Here is a 23,911-nt window from a genome sequence, read left to right on the forward strand (position 1 = left end):
AATGATTCAAAAAAATAATTATGATTACGAGTTAGAAACTAACTAGTTAGTCACATCGAACGTGCTCGATTTTGTGATCACCATTTATAAAGAAGCAGCAAGAGCTAGAAAAAAGGATATTGAACAGTATAGGTAACAGAAGAGGAAAGATCAAGAGGATGAATAAGAAAGATTCAGAGGTGGAGGAAGAAATCGGGGTTGCTGCGATAGCGAAGGTGGAGAGGATGAGGCTATTCGGAAGACTGAAGAGGCCGAAGCTATGAAGAACGGAGCACGATCTTTCCTTGTCATCGTGACCGTCTCTGGCCGATTTTTAAACAAGGAGGCGAATTCAAACGGCATTGTGTCGTCACGTGCAGCCACTCGCTTTCTCTCAACAGAATGTTGTTAGAACCTCTTTCCTCTGTATAACCGCAAAACTTTCATATATTGTCTCTTCTCCCCGTTTTCTTATTTTACTTCTTTATTTTATTCTTTCCTTTCTCATATCCATTGTTTTTATTTTCTTACGATTAATAATACAAATAATTTATATTTTTTTCATTAACATATATATATATTATAACCATTTATAAGCATTTTTGCTAAGTTTTTGTGTATATAAAAAATACAGATCGATTCCTATTTCCTTCTTTGAAAAATTTTCAATATTTTTTTGATTACCTTGGAAATAATAATTTTTTTTTTACATTGATATTAATATTGTGTCATAATGATTGTATTCCAATTTTATTTTCATCATTAACAGTGATAACAATAAAACAATTACATATTCTCTAATATCTTATATGTTTACTTTAGAATTTTTTGAACGCGATATTTTTCTATTTATTCAAGATTCGTAAATACTACAGCTATTTTGTCTCGATTTATCGATGTGAAAATTACATATGATAAAACACAAAATATAAATATTTCTTTATTTTTCTGAATAATACATCTAGCATTAAACAATAAAATGATAGCAAGTCTAATCTTTCGGTTTGGATATCATAATGGTTAAGTAAAAATTCATTCTTTAATATTGTAAAATATACATACATGTACATACATACATACGAGCGCCTGCATGCACAATAAGATCACACATACCAGTTATTTATTATTATTTACACAGTTTTATACAATATTTCCTTTGTTCTTTTCTTCCGAAAGATTTTCTTTAAATATCAATTAAATCACAGCAACCATTTCCTAATTTATATTAATTATTTATATGTTTTCTATTTATATATCTCCACTATTACTTATATGTCTTCTGTCACAATATTTTTTCTTAATGACAATATTTTACATAATTCTTGTCATTATTATTAGGAAATGGCTAAAAAAAATTTTCTTTTCTATTAATATAGACAAATTTACAGAATATGTATAGAAAATGACATGTCAAAAACATCCAATTATATTTTTTTGTATTTGTTTTTTTAGAAAATTAATTATCAATATTAGAATTATCATTATCATATTTCTACAATTTTTTAAAAAATTTAATTCGATTTATATAACATGTAACATCCAAGATATTACCATTAGAATTTTATTATATATTTAGATTCTATATTTTTCTATATGTCCTGCATAAAAGAAAATTCTATTTTTGGTTTTCTAATTTATATATATATATATATGTGTATGTATATACAATAACAAATATAATATTTACAAATATATGTTATGAATCATATCGTTAAAAAATATATTTTTTTTTCATTCATTTGCTATATATATATATATATATATATATTTTGGCAATATATTGGCAATATATATATATATTTGCCAATGATCATTACTTAACATTTATGGAATAAAGAATCTAATTGCCTATTAAACAAAATCTATATACTATGGTAACTAAATAAAGAAAAGATAAATATATGATAATCAAAAGTAAAGTTTTAAAATAAAATATCTAGGCCATATAAAATTATAAATAAACATTAATCTTAAATGTTTCAATATTAGTTTACAAATGTTTATCAATTTTGATTAAAACAAATGAATATTTTAAATAATTAGTAATAATTTTAATTGAATTGTTTTAATATTTTGATATTTTTTATAAACTAACGAATATTTGAAAAATTAGATTATACAGATATAAATTTAAAAAAAAAAGTAATTTAAAGTCTTAATTATTAAATAATTATTTTCATATTATTTAAAATAAATTTTAATTAAAACAAGCTAAAGATAACAATGATTCTTACTATTAAAATGATGGCAAATCATTTTCAAGAAGAAATTTTCATTTATCTATATATAAAATTTATGATGTAAAAAAAATGCTTGAAAAAACAGTAAATATTAGAATGTCCCATAAGTTTCTTCCACACCTCGTTAGGAATGACTTTAACTGGTTATTTTTATATGAACAGACTTATCTATTATATATTTTGTCATACGGCATTGGTTCATTTCAGTCATCTTAGAACTCTTTAAAGTATGTTTCGTTCATGATACAATCTCTTTTAAAACTTTTTTCTATTTCTGTTTAATATGAATAGCCGGAAGGGAACGTTTGCTACATATTATGCTTTATTATTTAAAAAAAAAAGATGATAATACAAATGATATTGCAGATGAGATTTGTACTGTTTACGGGAGTGGTACTCTATTACTCTTTTACGATGGTATGTAACTATTACGATCATCCACAATTAAGACATTTAAGAAGAGATTTAATTAAGAAGTTTAAGAGATTTAGAGAAGGCAATTTTGACTTGAAAGATGAAGATCGCAGCTGCAACGATGAATATAATACGGATTTTATCAAGGCTATGCTCGCTGAAAATCCGCGATATAATGTAAGAAATAATAGATACCACTAACATTTCCAGGAAAATGATAGATAATCATCTGACCAAGATGGGATATATCAATCAATGTGAAGTTTGGGTTCCATAGCTATTGACAAAGCGCGATTTTATGAACCGCATCTTTATATGCGATTTCCTTTTCCAACGACATGAAAGAGATTTTTTAAAGAGACTTGTCAGACTTGGAGATGAGACTTGGATTTTCTATGAAAATATGTATTAAAAATGTATTTGATTTAAGAATAATAAACTGTCAATTGTCGCGAAACCTGGATTTCACCCGAAGAAAATTTTATTATCCATTTGATGGGATTAGAAAAGTGTAATACTATGAGCTCCTGTCTCAAAATGAAATCATCAATTCTGAAAAATATTGCAATCAGCTTGATAAATTGAAGGACGCCAAGTCAAGTAGTAGGTCAAAACTGGCGAATCGACAATATAAAACCGCATGTTGCATTGACTGTAAAAGAAAAGCTGTTATAAATTGATTGGGACATTCTATTACATCTTCTGTATTCCTTAGATCTTGCTCTATCCAACTATTACTTGTTTCTCTTATTAAAAAAATTTTCTCCATAATAAATCCACTCTGTAAGTGAAATAAAAAAGGTACCTTGAGCAATATTTTGCAAATAAACCCCAACAATTTTGGAAAAAGCGAATAATGAGGCTTTCTAATGAGAGATGGAAGAAAGTGATAGAGTAGAACAATTCATATATAATGCAATAAATTAATCTTAAACAACAAATATCATGTATTCATTTCGTATCAAAAAAAAAAAGAAACTTATGGAATACCCTAATATTAGACAAATGAAATAAATTTAAATTTGCGATGAAAACTATTGTATAGTTAATAGAGAAGAAATAATGATAAATATTTTTTTCGTTCTTTAAAATAAAAGATGAAGCTCTTAAAGCATTCAAAATGCCTTTTTTTTATATAGTTATGAATTATTAACAGTCTATATCAGATTTTGTAATGTCTTAAAAGAACATATCAATCTTATTGATTATATAGATATATAATAAAAAATAGATATAACCGAATTTTATACATGAATATCGATCTCTTCAGAATCTGTATTAATAAAATTTGTAGCTTCACTTTCGATTGGTACAGACCCGCCCGAATTCGATGTTTGTGAATTTGTTCGTATATTGCAATTTGTAATTTGAACAACAGGGGCTGGAAATTCTTCAACATCTGTATATAAATTTACTGTATGTGGTTTAGTACTGCTCACAGAACATTCCAAGTCCGGTAATTCGCCTAATTAAATAATTAAAATTATCTTTTTCTTTTAATTAATATTTTGATCATTATCATGTATTGATTAAATAATTATAACTATATAAATATATTTAATAATTAGTCTTCAACAAATTCAAATATTAACAATAATCATACCAAATTAAAATATAATGGCAAGAATAATGAGAAAATAAATAATATTTAAAAATAATAATAATTAATATATTAAATATTTAAAAATAAAAATAATAATAATAATAAAATAATAGTATTAATTCTTACCATTAATACTATGAATATCAAACGGCCTGAAAACAGTGCCACTAGATGGTTCTCCAGCACTTATACTAGCTTCTTCATCTGTTGTATCTAATAATTCTTCAGAATCAGAACTGCTATTGAAGTGAATTATATCGTGTTGTCTTGTTTGCGATCTTCTGGCACGATTAAAAGGATTCTCTCTTTGTCGTGAAAATGTTCCACCTTGAGTACCTAATAAAATATTTTTATTTCTCTAAAATATAAGTTAATGATTCCATAACTTTTAAAATGAGAAAATAAATATTTTTTTTTATACCTTGATGACCTTCTCGAATCAAAGGTGTCGTATCATCGGCATCCGAATCACTTTCGTCAGTAACAACTTGTTCGTCCGCTGCAAAAACTTTTCGCTTACAAACAGGACAAACTCTACGATTTTTTGTTAACCAAGGGTCAATACATTTTGTATGATATGCTAAAATAAATAATATATCATTCATGAAATAAATATTATTAGTTATAAAATATTTCAAATTTTTTAATATACTAACCACATATTGACACATACTAACCATGTGCACAGGGTAAAACTCTTAATTTTTCACCCTCAGCATAGTCATCTAAACAAATAGCACATGTTTCATATGGATCACCTTTTGTATACTTGTGCGTAGGAATTTTTTTCAAACTTGAATTAGGTAATCTATGTCTTTGCTGTCTTCTTCTATCTTTAATACACCTAACAATCTATAATTTACAAAAAAATGTTTTGATTATATTTCTTTTGCAATAAATATAATAATTTAAATGTCATTTATTAATTCATTCCATAAATCTCACCATAAAGATAACCATGATTAGAAAACATATCCCTACGACAATAGCAAAAGGCAAAAGTAAATGTGTTATATTGAATGGACTGTCATCATTGATTAATATAAAATACAATTCATCATATAAATAATTTTCTTTAATAATCAATCCTGTAATTTCACTGACAAATACTGATGGTATTATTATTCCTGTAGGATCTTTAGCTAACATTGGTTCTGTAATAAAATATATATATATTTATACATTTCTATTATATATTTTCATTTATCAATTGGCCTTTAAATATTAAAATAATATGTAAATATTTTCAATGAAAATAATCATTGAATTGAAACATTTTCTTATTTTATTTTAATAAGAATTACCTAATTTGTTGCTGTTTACATTATGTATAATTACAGCATCATAACCAGCTTTCTGAGCCATTCGTACTTTTCTTTCAAAACTACAATTATAGCGAGCAATTAAAGATATCCAATTACCAATATAACTCGTACTATTAGGAGGACTCTGTATTTCATGACATGCTGTAGCCGGTTCTGCATACACAACCATCCCCTAATATAAAATTTTTCAACTATAATATATATATATATTTTTTTTAATTTGTTTATTATATTATTCTATTTTCATTTCATTATTCACTATTAATATTGGGTTACATAGATTCTACACATAAACTATTTTATTCACACTTACATATCATATTAAAATCATATTTTTTAATTTAACCTTCAATTTTTTACTAGATATTTCAATTTTTTTTATAAAATATATAATGTAATATATAGAGAAAATTATATAAATATTTCTTATAATTAATATTATTATAAATAGATCAAATACCTTAATTCCTTCAGATGGTATCAAACCTCCAAATCTGGCAGGCATATCTCTAAATTCTTCTTCAATTTGATGTCTTGCAGCCGCAGAAAATACTAAAATATCTGCTCTATTGCACATTACACAAAAGACAAGAAACATAAGCCACAGTTGAAGTTGGTGGCTTAAACAACACTGTTTCATGTTTTAAAATGTCAAATTGCCTTGTCAACCTTAATATTTTATTAAAAATTTGTTTAATTGCTTCATTATATATTACATTTAGTTCTAAAATATTAATGTATCCATGAACAAAATAATGCTAGCCTGTTAAAATAATTATAATATTTTCAGATTATATATTTATATTTTATATGTAATTTAATATTATATATTTTATATAAAATTTGAATTAATATACAACTATATTTACAATTAATTTATACTTAATAATTTTCATTTTTATAATTATTCAATGGTAATAACTAATAATATTTTCATCATTAAATAATAATTTTTTTCTTTATATAATAAAAATCTTAATTTATTCAGTGAAATAAATTTTCGAACTAATTAATGATGAAGTTAAAAAATATGATACATACACAGTAGTATTGTATAATTTTTAACTATTCGCAATATATTGTTTTAAGTGATTAATTATCGATTATTCAATAAACTATTCATAAACAAAAAATATAAACGTTATTTTTTTATCAGAATAAAATGAAAAAATTATATATTTAATATGCAAAGGACATTCGTAAACACATTCAATTTGATATATTGATAAACGAATAGATAATAGAAGCATAAGAAATGATGATGAATCTCTCAAAGTATATCGAGATGTATAAGATATAATAAACAAATAAATGATTAATATGTCCAAAAACAATATACACATATAAATAAATATATACGCAACATCTGCGTAAATTTAACCCTGTAAGTTTCCTTGTCAATAGGTAATAACACTCAAATGTAAATACGTAGATAATTTCGATACGTACTAGTATTTTTCTATCTTTTTTCATCCAGAAAAACACGTTAAGTAAGACACACAGGAGACGTTGAATCGGTCGTACGTGCATATACATGCATTTACACACGTAATATTGTAGATAATATGAATGTGCAGTAAGATGTACACCGTTTACACATTGCACTTCATTTGTATCTTCTTTAATTCGTTTTCTACAAATTTCAGGTTATAATATTATAAAACATTTTGAATATTACACATCGATAAAAATGTAAAATCCTTACGGCGATACTAAATTGACTGCGACGTGATGAATAAATCCATTGAATAAAATTTGCAAGTAAATGTCAAAAATTTAGTTTTACAAATGAATCACTTATTCATAATTATTTCAATAAAAATAATTTGAAGTTATATGTATGTATGTATATATATATATGTATGTGTGTGTGTGTATAATGTGAAAATCATTAAATAATAATTTTTTTAATATAAAAAAAAACTGTAATTTGATCCCTGGAGTCACGCGGATATCCTACATATACTTTTTCCTCTATTTTCTTGTGGAACAATCTGATAATGCCATGCCGGACATATCTATATTACCGCGCAATGCAAGCGTTAAATTTAAATTTAAGTAAATGTCAATTTGTAACTTATCAATTTTTACGTCATACAATTAATATTTTTTAAATTTTCATTATTACTATTTTCATATTTGATTTATCAAAAAAATATTAATATTTAATATTGTAATTATTTAAAATATTAAATTTATATATTGAAAATGTTATGTAAATGTATATATATAAATTTATACTTATATCGATTTTTTTTACCATTTGCCAGATATGTTTACTTTCATTGATGTATTTAGATAAAACATATATGTTTTTTTAAATATATATATGTTATATTAAATTTAATATATATATATTTTAAAATATATATTGTTTTATTTAAAAATAGAACAATTATATCCATTGAATAAATTAAACATATGATTTTCATATAAAGTATATTTAAAGTATTCTTATATAATTGTTACATTAGACAAGATATGTATTACATCAAAACAACTTTAAATAATCACAGGCAAAATTGATTGCATAGTAAAATTAAATAAGAAAAATATTTTTGTTTTTGAAAAAAATACTTACAATCTCTTTACTTACTAACTTATTACACTTTATATTAAAATATTATGCGCATACACATATATAATCTTTAATATTCAATAATACATAATACAATGAAATTTAAATTGACATGATTTATTATTTATAAAGTCAATAGAAATTATTCAATTGAATTATGATATATTACATATTTTGCCTGAGTGACTTCAAAAAGATTATATTTTAAGATTATATTTTAAGCTAATAATTTTGATTTAATATCTTCAACATTAATGTTACTTAGAAATTACGATTAAATATAAGAATGATAAAATATTGAATATGAAAAAAAATTAATTAATTAAAAAAAAGAAAAAAAAAATCCAGATTATATATCAAAATATGCTAAATAAAAATACATATTGAAGGCACTCATTGGCAAAATCGTTTACATTAAAAGAAATACTAAATTTACATTACATCAAATTCATTGCTTTCTATATTTTAATAATTAAATAAGTAAAAAAGAAAGAAATATATTTACTTTGATCCCATCATAATTTTCCAACGGAAAATCTTTCATTTAGATTTTGTGCTTTATTAATAATAGCATTCTTTTTATTCTGATTAAATCGATTAATTCTTAAATCAATATCTCTGTCAAATGGTCTTCTAATTGTTTGCCCAGTTTTTTTTTCTTCTTTCTAAAATTGTTATTAAAATATTATATACAAAAAAATACATAAAAAAAATTATTTATTAAATAAATAAATACCAATTTTTTCTTTCGGAGTTTATCTTGATGTATTTCTAAAAGTGACTTTTCGCATTTTCTATTTTTCTGATAATCAGTTTCATTATTTTCAATAGATAAGTCTGTAATTAATGTCCTATCATTATATAATTTTTCTTCTTCCTAAAATAAAAATGAATATTTAACATTATAATATAAAATAACATTAATTTATATTTAGTAATTCCTATTTACATAATGATAAATATAAAATATGTATTTACTCGTTTTCGTTTTTCAGCTTTTTTTGCAGGAGTATCTGTCCAACATGATCTATCAGACATATCTGGACCTGCCCTCATCCGAAATTTTCGTGATGTTAATCCTAAATTATTGATTTGACTTGGTGGTAATTCAGTCATCCATTCTTCCCGTTGATTTAATATACTATAATCCTACAATATTATATTTCAATCTTTAAATATTTTTATTATAGTGAATATTAACATTAAGATAATTTATTTTACCTCATCTTTCTGTTCATTTTTAATTTGTTGAGCTCTTTGTTCTAATTGTTTATATACAAAATTATTTTCTAATGCTGGATGATTAGCAGGTAATGGGCCTATACCATCTTCATCTTCAGATTCTATTTGATTTATTTCATAATTATGAAATAACATTGCAGTATTTGGAAGAATAGGACCTATTATTTTTGTATTCATATCATCATTATATTTCTGTTTTAGCAAATGTGGTGGTAATGCTGGACCGAAAACAATATCCAAATATGAAACATCTTCTTGCATTATATTATCTCGACTAATATTATTTACTGTATCTTTTTCTATTTTTTCATTTATATTTTGTGCATCATTTTTTGGTAAACAAGGTCCTATAAAATCTTTATTTGATTCCATATTATTGGAAAGATCAGTTTTTAATTGCGGTGGTAAAGCCGGCCCGTATGTTGTAATTTTTTCATTAATATCTGTTACTTTTACAGAATTACTGAGATGCAAGGAAGTTGATTCAGTAATGTACATGTTTTCTTCTGGTGAAGAAGAACATATTATTGCCCTATTATTTAAATCAATTATGTTTTTCCTCGATTCCATCAATATAGGTGATGTAGTATTTAATAAGATATCTGAAATGGTACCAGAATTATTATTACTGGAACCACAAAATAAATCATTCTTCCTTGCATTTACCTTTGATAATTTCTCCATTGTTTCGATTTCCATTATGTGTTTTTTTGATGAATCATTATGTTCATTATTAAAATATTCTTTTTTTGAATTCTTATCATGTAGTTGTAATAATGAATTTTTATTTTTTACATTTGAAATATTAGTATTTTCACCTGATAGAATATTAAATTCAGATAAATTTAATTCATTATATTCTTGACTTTCCACTTTTTCTACTTCTCTCTCTGTTAATGATTCATTATTGCAATAATCCTGTTTTATATTTTTGGACAAAAATTTTTTTTCATCTTCTTTCACTGATATTTTTTTATGAATATTATATTTTTCAAATTCTTCTCGAAACTTACAATCTTCAGATCTCATTTTACATGTCTGATTACTTTTATCACGATTTCTATCACAAGTATGATGTTTATTATATTTTTCATGACATTTGTTTTTTTGTTTGTCATTTTGTGATTTATCATTTTCATTTCTGCTATGACATCGTTGTTGAGATTTATTATTTAGATGTTCATTTCGATCTTGACTTTTGTATTTCTTTGTCTCTTTTGTTTTGTGTTTCGAAGATAATGGAATACTTTTAGTATCCAAACTAATATCCTTTAAATTTTTATAATCTTTATTATTTTCACGTCTTTTTGTCTCATTTTTTGAATATTTAGTAGAATATTTAGAATCTCTATTATCATTATTTAATTCTGTTGAATGTTTATGTTCCTCTCTATTATAATTCCGTTTAAATTTATCTTTTTTATTTTTACGCTCTATACTATAACGTGATTCTTGTTGTGATTTTAAACTTGATAATTTTCTCATCTTTGTATCCAGTTGTATATTATCTTTACGAGTAGCTTCAAAACGAAATCGCCGTCCATCATCACTGTCTTGACTTTCAGAATCAGAATCCATTGTAGTCATAGTTAATTACTGAAAGCAACATAAATTTAATTCCTTATATATCTATAAAAATAATATACACGCACACACATATGCGAGCGCATATACATATACATGCGTGCGCCAGCGCGCGCGCGCACACACACAGAGCATACATACATACATACATATTATATATATTATATATATATATATATAGTATACATTTTAATTATCTTATTTAATAGAATGGGACAATATTTCATAAAAATATTTTTAAAAATTAAGGTAAATATTACCTAGAATAAATAATTATAATTTAACTAAATAACAACTTTATTTAAAACACATTTGTATAAAACATAGTACATATGACAGAATTAAAGTATGAGTATGATAATTACTATTCTACGCGTTTATCTGTTTCCTTTGATTGAGTTTCGTTCTTCACACTTTCCATTATTCTTTCAACTTTAGTTTGACTTGATTCTAGTTTTGGAAGAGAAGTTATCTGTGGACTTGTTTGTAACATTTTCATTATTTTTGTTGTACTGTATTGAATAGATTTCACAAATCCAGCAGTTGCAATTCCTTTTAGACTTTGAGAAATACTAGATCTCCATATAATTTCTTTTAAACATTCTTCCAATATTTCCCCACAATCAGGATCATAAGCTATTGCACGTAAACAATCTTCAGTATCTTTTGATCTTGGACCTTGAGACCATGCTCTAACAAGATTAACTTGTGGTATTCTTGGTAATTGATTTAAGTGATGTATTTTTGTTGCAGGACTTATATCTTGATGGCATATGACAGCCATTTTGTCAGATTTTGGAATATCAACATAATTTTCAAAATGTTGTAAAATTGGACTATATAATTGTTTAAAGTATGTCAACTGAGGCAGAACAATGTTATTAATTTTTTCTTTATTTTCACCAAAAGTCATTCGAAAGTCACCATTATAAGATAAGCCAGTGATAGTTTTATAAAAATCAATTTCTGTAAAATGCTGTGGAAGTAATAATAAAGCTGCATGTACTGCTGAATGTAAATTTTGTACTAAAGCTGTAGTTAATTGAGAATATTCATTTGGTTCCATAAGTATTTTAACTGGTTTATGTAATCTTCCGGCTAAATATATATCAGTCCAATCTAATAAATCTTCTACTAATGATACTTCAGAAACAACACCATATTTGATAGTATATCCTTCTTTCATTTTAACTAATGTATTATAATATACTTTAGCACCCCATTTTTCTTGTACATTAGTAATTGCTTTATGTCCAAGAAATCTTAATGGTTGAGCATAATGTTTAGGATTAAGTTTTAAATTTTCAGCATGCCATTGGTTTACATTACGAACAACAAATATAAGATCCACCATATTGTTAGATTCATTGTTTAATTGTTTAAATGCTGCAGATCCATATGCAAAACAAAACTTTATATTTCTTGGAAAATTTTTAAGTATATCTTTTAATTGATGAATTCCTATCAATTTTTCCATTATACTGAGACATCAACAATACAATCAAATTTTATGTAAAAGCACTCAATAGCTTTAATTCTGCATAATACTTCTTTATCCTCAAATATTAAACTAAAAATTTTTATGTAATATCATTACATATGCTTGTTTTTTTCTTGTCAAAGTACAGTTGATTTGCTTTATATTATCAAAATTATAAATATAATTAAAAAAAAGAATATAATATTGTAAAATAATAAAGTATGATATTTGAAGTGAAATAAATATTTTAAATTTAAATCTTTTTAAAGTTTCAATAAAAAACTAATAAATTTTTGGATTTGTAATCAACTGCGCTCTTTAACAAAGATTCATTCTTAACTTAACCTAAAACCTTTTAAGATAAATTATTTAATCAATATAATCACTTACTAAGTTGATGAAATATTGTATATCGAAGATTTATTATAATGAATCAATTTCAATAATATAATTAATTTAAAATAAACTGACATAAATAAACAACGAAATTATAACATTGGAATATGCTTTGCATTGAATCTAGAAAAATATGACTACTTGAATTGTACTTACATACATTTAGTATGTATAATCTGATTTACATTGGCTACATAGAAATTTGTGCTCTGTGATATTATTGAATTGTAATCAATTAATTATTTCACTATAATTTATTTTAATTATATATTTTAATATATTTTTATAATTTTATTTTTTTCATATCAATAATATAATTAATTATTTTAATAATTTTGAATTTATTTTTTTTTTAAATTCCATTATATTTGATAATATATCTATGTATATTATGTTCACCGTGGCACATTATTGGAAATAAACAAAACCACGTGATCAAAATCTAGGGGAATTAAGGTCAAATTCATATTTATAATTTCAAAATATGAAATAACTATTTTTCTTCATATTATAAAATTTTTCATAGAATTATTTATTGTCAATAAGCAATATAAATTATACAATAATAAATATAAATTACTATTAAGATTAAAAATCATAAATATAGATATTTTTAAAAAAATAAACAATTAATAAAAAAATTATGATAAGCATCAACGAATTTTACACAATTTCGATTTCAATTTCGTCTGTCAATAGCTAAAGTCACATTTATCACGAACTTTGGTAAGTTAACTTATTCATTTTTGGTATTTTCAATAAATATAATACACAAAATAATAAAAAAGATTGGTTCATAACAATTTCCACACATACTTAATATCTTCATATTATATATTATTTCAAAATTGCTTAAAAAATTATTCTCTTTAATAAAAACAAAAAATTGCTATAACTTTGAAAATATTCATTTTTCGAACTATATTTATTAACTATTTTTTAGTAAATATTATTTATTCTAGAATTTATAATTTTTTTTTAATCACCCTGTATATAAAAAATTTTTCATCCTAGTATATTTTTTGGTGTAACTTCTAGTATGAACGATGTAATTGCTAACTCCAGATTGGTTATACTTTATCTAGATTTAAAATAATTTATATCATAAAGTAATATTTCGTAAGTATATTTCAAAATATATTGTGCACTATCTGTTACTTATATATGCACATCTAAATTTGACAATGTCAAATGTATAATAAAATATAATTGTAAAAAAACGTATGATTGAATTAGTGATTTTATATTGTACAACTCATATTATTTAAACAAGGAATATTATTTAATTATATTTATTGATATATTATAAGAAAAAGATTTATTTAAATAAGATACTAGGTATTGTATTAAAATTTATATAATCTTATTCTGTATAATATTAATTAATAATTTTATATATATTGTGAATAATATAAACAAATAGAAATAGAAATTAAATATGGAAGTTGATGAAAATAATGCAACGGCTTCAACGGATACACCAATGGAAGTTGATGATGATACTTCTGGAAAAAATAGTACTATATCAACAAATACTTCTAGTGCTATAAAAGTAATGGCATCTTCAGGTACTGTTGGTTCTGTTTCTATTAGTCTTCATCCTCTTGTTATAATGAATGTTAGTGAACATTGGACTAGACTTCGTGCTCAAGAAGGAACAGATCAATTAGGTATATATATATATTATATATTTTTCACTTTTTGCTTAATTATTTATATTCTTTATAATTCAATATTTTAGTATATGGAGCATTAATTGGCAAACAAAAAGGACGCAATATAGAAATTATGAATTCTTTTGAATTAATGTTTACATGTATTAAAGATGATGTGATAATTGATAGAGATTATTATAATACTAAAGAAGAACAATTTAAGCAAGTTTTTAGTGAAATGGATTTCCTTGGATGGTATACTACAGGTGACATGCCTAATGAAAGAGATATTACAGTACATAAACAACTTTGTGAAATTAATGAGAGTCCTGTGCTATTAAAACTTGATCCAAGACCAAAAAATACTGATGTACGTATTTGCTTTTATTATTAATTTTATATATGTATTATATTTAATAATACATATTATATTTTTTAGCAACTTTCTGTTTCTATGTATGAATCAGTAATTGACTTAGTAAATGGAGAAGCTACAATGTTGTTTGTTCCATTAACTTATACATTAGCAACAGAAGAAGCAGAAAGAATTGGAGTAGATCATGTAGCAAGAATGTGTAGTAATGATCAAGGAGAGAGTTCATTAGGTAACTTCATATTATATTAATTTATAATTATAAAAATAAAATGACATCTCATTAGTAATTTGTAATAGTTGCTGAACACCTCACTGCACAACATAGTGCTATAAAAATGTTACATTCAAGGGTAAAATTAGTTCTAAAATATGTACAAGCTGTACAAAATGGAGAATTGAAAGGAAATCACGAAGTTTTAAGAGCAGCTTGTTCTTTAGGACACAGATTACCAGTTTTAAATAATCCTAAATTCAAAGCTGATTTTTATAATGTAAGTATTTGTTACAATATTATCAAAAAAACAATTTATTTACATATTTAATATATTTATATTTTTAGCAATGTAATGACTTTGGCTTGATGACGTATCTCGGTATTATAACAAAAGGTTGCAACAATATAAATCAATTTGTTAATAAATTCAATATTTTGTATGATAGGCAAGGTGTTGGTCGTCGTTTGCGAAGTCTTTTTTTGTAATGAGTAAATAGAATTCATTGTTTTTTTTATACTTGTACTTTTTTTACTCTAAAAATTATAATGAACACGTCTGAAATTTCAGAAATTCAGTGCAAATTTGGTTAATAAATCAAATGTTGTAATAGATATTGTACTTCGTAAAAATAAATATAAAAATAAAATAAATATTGCAATATTTGATTTCAGTTTATAAGGATAAATTAAATTTTATGTATCTATCTCATTATATAAATCTTTTAATATGTGCTTCGTATTTTTTTTTTAAATATACAAAGAGATAACATACATACAAAGAAAATTTTGAAACACATTCATATGATATTTTTTAAAGTGAAATGTACATCGAGAATGTACTTACAAATGGCTGATAGATGTTATATGTTTTTTTTATGGAAGACATCTCATAATATATGTATATATATTTTATATTTATATTTTCAGAGGCCACATTCCTTTCTTCTTACATATTTAATTTTTATAGTTTATGTAATTTATTTTGTATAAATTATATTCAAATATAAAAAAGCGGCCTATAAAATACGACTATAGTCTTTGTCTAAAAATCTATTTGAGTATTACATATATTTTTACTTAATATATATAACGACTTATAAATATTATACTGTACAAAATATAATATAGTATATTGTGCCTCATTAATTATTGCAAATAACTATATTAAGTTACATATCTTATGTATTATTTGTAAACATAAAACAGAATTGACTTTTCATATGACTAGAATAATTGAACTTGGACAAATTTCATTTTAGTGAAATTTTTTGTTTATAATTTCACTAAATAGTTATGTTATTTAGTGTTGCACAAAGAATATTTCATATTATTTATATAATATGTAATATAATACTTTCTAAAATGTATACGAAATTTTCAATTTTTATCTTTGTACGTTATAAGTTGTGCGAATTTGTTTGATATTGATATGAAATGTTTAATTCACAAAATTCATATTTTCTTTTTCTGATTTTTCTTCTTTCTTCTGATTTATATAAATCTTAAAAAATTAAAATCTTTTCTCATTATAAGATTTCCTACAAATAATTTTTGAAATACATTTTACTTTCAAAAATTGCAAAAGACACACGCTCATTTGTTGTACTATTTTGGTATTATCTTCAAGTATTTAATAAACTGTCTTCAATCATAGTAGCAAGTATATCTACTAAAACTGACAGCATTAAATCGGGCTAAGGACTTGGTTTATCCATACCAATTATTTCTTCAAAAAGAGTATTTCTCCCTTCTGTTCTTTCTTCAATAATATGTAATGCAAATCTTAATGTTGCCGCAGCTAAATCACCAACTGACCAATGTCTATCCATGAGAACTCTACTTATAGTATCTAACTAAAATAATTAAAAAACTAAAATTGTGTAAAAAATAATACATATATATATTTATTACAATTATATTTATTACCTTTGACAAACTGGGATTTCCTGTGGTGTAATATATTAATTTTGGCACTCCTGCCAAAGAAGCAGCAAGCCACTGAATAACAAGCTTCAATTGTGGATCTCCTTTTAAACGAGATCCACATCCCCAATTACCTGTAGCAATAGATAATAATCCACCTGTTTGTGGACTACCATCTCTTGGTATCTAAAAAATTATATTAGCAAGCTTAAAATTATGAGTCATTTTAAAATATTCAATTCAATCACACAAAATTATTGAATTTTAAACAATGTTATTGTAAAAAATATAAGAAATTATATTAATTATAAATTATATTATAAATATACGAGTAAGAGACATTTATAAAATGTTATCAGATAGAATGAGAGACAAATCATTGGTTATTAAGAATTATTGCAATTAAATTATTTTAAGCTAAATCATAGAAAAATCACATATTTTTAATCTGTCATGCAAGTTATTATAATAAAAGAATTAATTGGTACCATGCATTAGATAAAGCAGAATTAAGATATTCATATAACATAAATTTGCTCACATTAAATGTTATATGCGATTCTAATTGTTGTATAATTTTATCATTTTTGATATTAAAAGATTCTGTTGTGTTTTTCCCTTTTACGGGTCCAGAGGTAGTTAAAGAAACAGGATTAGACAAATATAGAGTAGTTTCATCATCAACCAATGTTTGAAAAACTTCAGATGTAAATGTTATTGTTCTAAGTTTTTTACGCTGAATATCCTTTATCTCTTTTGACATAATATGATTATTTAAAGCATCTTCATAATATTCTATATCTTCAGACACAGGTACCTGTATAGTGTAATGAATTGATAAGATGGCTATGTATGAAAAATTATCTAATATTAGGCTTTAGTTTGTCTCTCATTCTTTATCAATGAATAATTTAAAAATTATCAATGTAATAATTTATAAATTATTAACAATCCATCAATTTAATTAAAATTTTTTTTTGCATTTTGTTTGTATATTATTATTGTTTTGTTTAAAGATCAAATAATTTAAGATTAAGTAACTGAAGAAAAAAAGCATTTTGTTTCTTACTGATTGTTGTCTCCTATTTTTCTGACGGGCTAACTCTAAACTCAAACTTCTCACAGCCAAAGCTAATTTGTGACTTTGATTTACATCAGTAGAATCAATAAAAGGTTGTGGTTCACCCTCTTGAACTGGAACACCAGCAAATGATTCACTAAGAGCTCTTTTCAATAATGAACCTGCAAATTGAACTACAGCTCTATCTCTCGCATCTAATTCACGAGATTCATCGTTTGCTATAGGATCTTCTAACCATTTAGCCAGTTGTTCATAAACTTCTTCAAGCTCCGAGCAAAAATCTTAAAATAAAATAAAGAATCAGTTTTCTTATTTTTAAAATTCTATATAAGATGTAATTGCATTTAAATAATAATTAAAAATAAAGCATTCTATATTTACCGGAATTATATTCAGTGCTAAAGCTATACCTACTGCTAGCATTTGTATCTTTTCTTTGTAACATAGGTTGATTTTGTCGAAATCTACCTAACCATTTTTGTTCAGCTTCTAAAGATTCTTTCAAAAAATCTTCATCTACTGTTTCATCCCGTAGAACAAAACCTCTTGAACCTCCTCTTTTTACTCTACATGATTTTATATAATTAAAATAAATTTATGAATGTAAATATCAAGTTTAAATAAATTTTCGTACTTGATGTCTTGATCACAAACATGACTTCCAGATACACTTATTCCTACTGCATAACTACTCTCTCCAAATGAAGTATTCACTGATGTAGCTCCAGTAGCTGTATTTTCTCGTTTTAAGGCTTCTCTTAAACGTTGAGCGAAAGTTCCTCTTCGCTCTTGAGTATCTAACTGAGCACTGTAGCGTTTATTTAATTTTTGTTCTTCTTCTTCTATGTAATAATAAATAATAATAATAATAATAATTTAATAATAAATAATAATAAATTTCATGTTTTATATAATAAAAAATTATATATATACATACCCACATCTTCATCTATAGTATCTTTTGCACTATGAAAACTATCTGTACTTTGACTATTACAACTACTATAAACCGATATTTGACCAAGAGATTTTCGTGTAACTGGTAAAACTTCTCCACTAGATCCAAGAACGATAAACCGATTTCTTTTGTTTGTATAATTAGTATCATTATATATTTTATGAGGACTAGATGGTCTTGTAGATTTGCCATTTGGTTTACTACGAATTTCTGTTAAAATATCATATTTATGTTCATATAATGCAGATTTTGCTAAAAAGAAATATAAATTATAGTTCTATGACTATTAATTATGTCTAATGACTTTCTTGCTATAGTTTCTTTAGTATTATTATTTATTGATATATATATAATTATTATTTATTAACAATATTTTATCATCACCTTCTATTTCTGGAGGAGTGCTACTAAAACTTTCTCCAATTGGTGATAATCTTCGAGAACCTACTGTAACATCTATATCTGATTCTGATTTTACAGGATCAGTTGGACTACTCGGTATGTGTCTTTGTCGAAAACCAAGTAGAGATTTATTCATTTCTCGTAATATATTATCTTCTTCAAATTGTGATAAAGGTAACTGTGAATAATCTTCAGGATCGATACAGCATACTGTTACCTATATAAAAATAACAGAAAAACCTTATAAACAAAAATATTAATTGAATTGCATATCAAATTCAGAAGAATGATATAATATACTAACAATATTTGGTTTTGCTAGAGCTTCAAATATAGCTTTATTATGAGGATCATTTATTCTAGATATATGTCTAACTCCTTCAACAATTAGAACTTCATTATCTTCTAAAGCCTCAACGGACAATATTGCCACGAGCATTTCGGGATGTGTTACTATCTAAGAATTAAATTAATTGTTCGTTGATTTTTATTTCAAAAACAATTTCTAATTTTTAATTTATTTTTTTCTTCCATTTTTTTTTTTTAGAGAAAACTATGATTAACTCAGGTCAAAATTATTTTTCTCACGTCTTTAATTATTTACATGTACAGTTTCTTGCGTAACATCACCATCAAGTACACCGCCACCAAATTTAGCACTTGCAAAACAAACTCGCAAAACTTTAGTTTCTGGTTCTATTCTGTCTAGGCGACCTTCATGGCGTATCATCAACGGGCACAAAGGAACGTTACTTTCCAACCAATCTTCAATAGTTAACCATTGTTTCGATGTCATTACCTAGAAATGTTATATTTATTTTGACATTTAAGATTTTTTTACAATGTGATATATACATATGTGATATATACCTGTCTAGAAATTATTAGTTTTCCATCTAACGCGTTTTCGGTATCAAGATAATCGTAGTAACGGAATATACTTCTTAACTTAGCTTTTTGACCATTACTGAAAAACATAAAATTAATTTATAATTTTTTTTCATCTTTTTTAAATTTTTTCACAAAGCACCCTTAAATTAAATTTAAATATTTTCTATTCAATATTTTTAATTTAACCCTTACTTATGAAGATGTTTGAAAAAATTTGTGAAATTGAAGTCCCGTAAAGTTGGGTGCGTCTTCGCGGTTCTTTTTGGATACGTGGAGAAGAACGCGTTCGCGATTAAAGATGAAATAAAAGCATAGCTGTACTCGACGCAATCCCCTATAGCATAGGTACATAATATGTTGTTTTCTTTTATATTTAATTGTATTAGCAATCATTTTATATGAAATTAATTTAAATTACCTTGTTGTTGAAGACTGAAGTGTAAACCTTGTGGAGGTTTACAGGATCTTAAAGCTTTTGCTCTTTCTACCATTCGTGGTATTGTATTTACAAAAATTTGATCCTGTTCAGTAGAATCAAGATCGGTATCAAGAAAAGTTGCTAATCCAGAAAATAATTCAGGATCTTGTATGTCCTCTTCAGGATCGAGACTTATGCTGTAAAATAAAAATAAAATATCTTAAAACAAAGTTATTAAGATTGTTTAGAAAACGTATAAAAACACGTAACAATTATACAATTATACAAAGAACATTCAATATATGGGTAATTTTTGTACAAAGAGCGGTGTACTTAAGAAAATTTGGATACATCTTTTATGGATATTTAGAAATACTTTGGTCATATACCTTTTCAGTATGCATTGTTCCTCGTATCTTTACAACAGCATGTAGCAAAAAAATCGAATTCGTTAATATCTCCGCGAGACGAAGCAATCATATCATTTCGAAATATACATATATATTTGCGTTGCCAAATAATTGAAAATCAAATATGCGTGTTGTTTATTAAAGTAGCTTCAATCACAATGCACTTACTTGCACATGTCATGTAGTCTTTGCATTGCTTCTACGAGATCTTCGGAATTTCTGGCAGCTGCCGCTCGCTCTAGTTGCTTTACCACAGCCGGCCACCATGGTAAGTCACAAGGTAACATTACTAAAGCCATTCTAATTGCAGATCTAAACATCAAATATCATGGCATTCGATCTATTATATATATTCGAATTATTATTATATAAAAATTGAAAAAAATTCAACAAAAATCTCAATGAAAATTAGTAATATTGCTAATCTCAGTTGCTAGTCGGATCAATTTGTTTGATTAATATATATTTGTATTTTTAAGCGAATCTTGCACTCTGAATATTATGTTTAGATACGTAAAATATTTAATGCATATATTTTTCGAATCATGCAATTATAATAGTGTTTCACTGTCGTTAACTAAAATTTTCCTTACAAATTCCCATAATTGTTTCAATGAAATAAACATTTTGTTATCATATAATATAATTATTAGTATTATACTATATAGCTTAGCTATGTAAAAAATTATTAAAATAAGAAAAATAAATCTAAATATATCTTATAATTATAAAATTATTAAAAATTTTTCTGAAATGAAAATGATGATAAACATAACTATATTCAATGAATTTGAATTAAATGCAGATATGTATTTAAAAAAAAATATTTTGAATTTTTCTTCCTATTTTTTTTATATTTATGTTTTATATATTTGTTACAAATAAATCCAAAAAGTACTTAAATCGTGTTAAAATAACGGATAATAATTTTCAAAATATCTAATTCGATAACATCACAAATCTTTGTGATAATAAATAAATTATTACATATAAAATTATATAAAAGAATATAAATAAATAATTCTCAATATATAAATTAATTTTCAAAATGAAATTTTTTTCTTACAATTAATTCTAATAATCAATTTCTTTTATATCAAACTATGTACATATCAGCTATAATTTATATATCTAAGTTAAGAAAAAAGTTAAGAATTAAAATATGATATATTATATTATGATTAAATCATATCTTATTATATAATTATTTCAATTTTATATAAATTATAAATTTATTTAAAATTTAATTAAATTCTTCAATATATATATTTATTATTCTTTAATCTGTGTATTAAGTGTATTATTACAATATATATTATTACGTATTAGTATAATTGCAAATATATTCTTTCAAAGAAACGCAAGTAGTACAGTTTAAAACAAGCGCGATTGATCTACCGAATCACCGATAGAGCATACGTACATATGTTTACGCGCGAAATGTCGCGTAAAAATAAATATTCCATGGTTATAAAATGAAACAAGGTTTCACGCGCCATGTAACTCGATATCCTTGGTTCCTCGCTTAAAAATACTCGTTGTATTCCTTGTAAAATGGAACTTCCAATTAATCTTTAAATATACATACTACATGTGTAGCATGAATGTTACAATAATTATGAAATAAAATTTTATGTAAAAATGCGATATAATTTTCACAAATAAAATTTTTTTTATATATATTATTTTTACTGTTTTTAAAAATTTATAAATTGTAAAAATTGTGTCATATTAACATATTAATATATAGATATATATGAATAGATCATTAATTAATTTACCTGATATTTTTCCCGATTCATTTCAAACCGTAAATGTTAAAGTATTAAATATTCGATTAAATATTGGTTTTTGTAAAGCATTAGTCAATTTTAGCCAATGAAGAATATATAAAATTCCATCAAGCTTCCCATATGGACCTTAAACTGCTTGTGCGCCTGGTAGAAAGGGTAGTATGGTTAGTAATCTTTCGTGGCGAAGATAGTATAATTAATTTTTCTTAGTAAGTAAAGAAAAATTTAGCCGGTAATATTACCACATAGAGAAATGCTAAATAATATTTTTGCAAAACATGATCACGATTTCTTAAAACTAAAATTTATATAATCACCTAATTTACTCGATAGGTTGTCGATCAGCTGACGCAATCACAAATAAATTCACATCTTAATATATGCCATTGCGTCAATGAACATGCTGCATATCGCATAATGAATACACATGTAATTGTAACATCTTCAAAATGTAGAGAATATCTTATATAGAATCAAATTAAATGATTCTTGATGAGGATTTTGCAATCTTTAGATAGCAATTTTTCTGATATAATATAATTAATTTATTCACAATAAATTTGGTACGTTAAACTTATCGAATTAATTATTACGGAAAAATGAAATCAATTTTGTGCATAGATAGCATACAATTACGAAATGTCCCACCGTTAACTACAATACTACGATTGTGCACACGCGATGGCTGGTTTTCCTTTTACTTTGTTCACAAGCCGCAACCGGCGGTTGGCGTTGTACTACGCACTATTTATAGAGCGGCGCCGGCGCCCTGCCAAAGCTTATACAGAATTTTTCATAATATATTCATTTATATTTTATTAAATCTATATGCAAAAATGTATTTTTAAAGTTCTTATTTATCAACATGAATTCATAATAAATAAAATAAGATCTGAGATAATGCTTGAAATATTCATTATAATCCGAACTTCGTTTTAAGAATTAAAGA

At 24.6% G+C, this 23,911-nt stretch overlaps 5 protein-coding genes and 1 long non-coding RNA gene across 44 annotated transcripts; 2 read left to right on the plus strand and 4 right to left on the minus strand.

The window, feature by feature from the left end:
- Positions 1–906: 906 nt before the first annotated feature.
- On the minus strand, positions 907–7,152 carry LOC108003037 (E3 ubiquitin-protein ligase RNF13). 4 transcript variants are annotated; one of them, XM_017065101.3, is made up of 8 exons: positions 7,011–7,152; positions 6,022–6,324; positions 5,541–5,733; positions 5,182–5,390; positions 4,914–5,088; positions 4,658–4,816; positions 4,363–4,572; positions 907–4,098 (listed from the first exon to the last, which is right to left on the minus strand). In XM_017065101.3, the coding sequence occupies exons 2-8, from the start codon at positions 6,199–6,201 to the stop codon at positions 3,878–3,880; spliced, it is 1,347 nt and encodes a 448-aa protein (XP_016920590.1). In that variant the 5' UTR covers positions 6,202–6,324; positions 7,011–7,152; the 3' UTR covers positions 907–3,877. The 4 variants fall into 4 exon arrangements, with proteins under 4 accessions (XP_016920590.1, XP_061936264.1, XP_061936263.1 ...); XM_062080280.1 differs by having other exon boundaries at positions 6,022–6,230; positions 7,011–7,146; XM_062080279.1 differs by having other exon boundaries at positions 6,943–7,020.
- A 28-nt stretch (positions 7,153–7,180) lies between these two features.
- LOC114578159 (uncharacterized) lies at positions 7,181–11,996 on the plus strand. Of its 2 annotated transcripts, XR_003698853.2 has the most exons (3): positions 7,181–7,322; positions 9,135–9,242; positions 11,719–11,996. It is a non-coding gene; the product is annotated as an uncharacterized LOC114578159 (long non-coding RNA). The 2 variants fall into 2 exon arrangements; XR_009831398.1 differs by lacking the exon at positions 9,135–9,242 and having other exon boundaries at positions 7,182–7,322.
- LOC108003036 (protein PFC0760c) lies at positions 7,984–10,968 on the minus strand. Its single transcript, XM_017065098.2, has 4 exons — positions 9,361–10,968; positions 9,118–9,288; positions 8,876–9,016; positions 7,984–8,804 (listed from the first exon to the last, which is right to left on the minus strand). Exons 1-4 carry the CDS (start codon positions 10,966–10,968, stop codon positions 8,655–8,657), a joined length of 2,070 nt encoding a protein of 689 aa, XP_016920587.2. The 3' UTR covers positions 7,984–8,654.
- On the minus strand, positions 9,676–13,046 carry LOC133666768 (phosphatidate cytidylyltransferase, mitochondrial). Its single transcript, XM_062080281.1, has 3 exons — positions 12,836–13,046; positions 11,331–12,535; positions 9,676–10,977 (listed from the first exon to the last, which is right to left on the minus strand). The coding sequence occupies exons 2-3, from the start codon at positions 12,440–12,442 to the stop codon at positions 10,971–10,973; spliced, it is 1,119 nt and encodes a 372-aa protein (XP_061936265.1). The 5' UTR covers positions 12,443–12,535; positions 12,836–13,046; the 3' UTR covers positions 9,676–10,970.
- Positions 13,047–13,333: 287 nt separating this feature from the next.
- On the plus strand, positions 13,334–15,737 carry LOC108003055 (COP9 signalosome complex subunit 6). Of its 3 annotated transcripts, none has more exons than XM_017065141.3 (6): positions 13,334–13,567; positions 14,265–14,511; positions 14,583–14,866; positions 14,936–15,101; positions 15,170–15,363; positions 15,432–15,737. In XM_017065141.3, the coding sequence occupies exons 2-6, from the start codon at positions 14,280–14,282 to the stop codon at positions 15,570–15,572; spliced, it is 1,017 nt and encodes a 338-aa protein (XP_016920630.1). In that variant the 5' UTR covers positions 13,334–13,567; positions 14,265–14,279; the 3' UTR covers positions 15,573–15,737. The 3 variants fall into 3 exon arrangements, with proteins under 3 accessions (XP_016920630.1, XP_016920629.1, XP_016920631.1); XM_017065140.3 differs by lacking the exon at positions 13,334–13,567 and adding an exon at positions 13,821–13,960; XM_017065142.3 differs by lacking the exon at positions 13,334–13,567 and adding an exon at positions 13,859–14,179.
- A 53-nt stretch (positions 15,738–15,790) lies between these two features.
- LOC108003054 (poly(ADP-ribose) glycohydrolase) lies at positions 15,791–23,710 on the minus strand. Of its 33 annotated transcripts, none has more exons than XM_062080244.1 (17): positions 23,280–23,681; positions 22,951–23,106; positions 22,593–22,715; positions 21,338–21,481; positions 20,760–20,956; positions 20,534–20,675; positions 20,321–20,417; positions 20,055–20,249; positions 19,755–19,907; positions 19,433–19,667; positions 19,028–19,258; positions 18,725–18,932; positions 18,472–18,656; positions 18,079–18,371; positions 17,551–17,826; positions 17,013–17,195; positions 15,791–16,939 (listed from the first exon to the last, which is right to left on the minus strand). In XM_062080244.1, exons 4-17 carry the CDS (start codon positions 21,466–21,468, stop codon positions 16,781–16,783), a joined length of 2,685 nt encoding a protein of 894 aa, XP_061936228.1. In that variant the 5' UTR covers positions 21,469–21,481; positions 22,593–22,715; positions 22,951–23,106; positions 23,280–23,681; the 3' UTR covers positions 15,791–16,780. The 33 variants fall into 33 exon arrangements, with proteins under 33 accessions (XP_061936228.1, XP_016920622.1, XP_061936231.1 ...); XM_017065133.3 differs by having other exon boundaries at positions 19,028–19,300; XM_062080247.1 differs by having other exon boundaries at positions 23,205–23,677.
- Positions 23,711–23,911: the final 201 nt, after the last annotated feature.

The sequence above is a fragment of the Apis cerana genome, linkage group LG10 (assembly GCF_029169275.1).
Source record: "Apis cerana isolate GH-2021 linkage group LG10, AcerK_1.0, whole genome shotgun sequence".
In the NCBI taxonomy this organism is placed as follows: Eukaryota; Metazoa; Arthropoda; class Insecta; order Hymenoptera; family Apidae; genus Apis; species Apis cerana.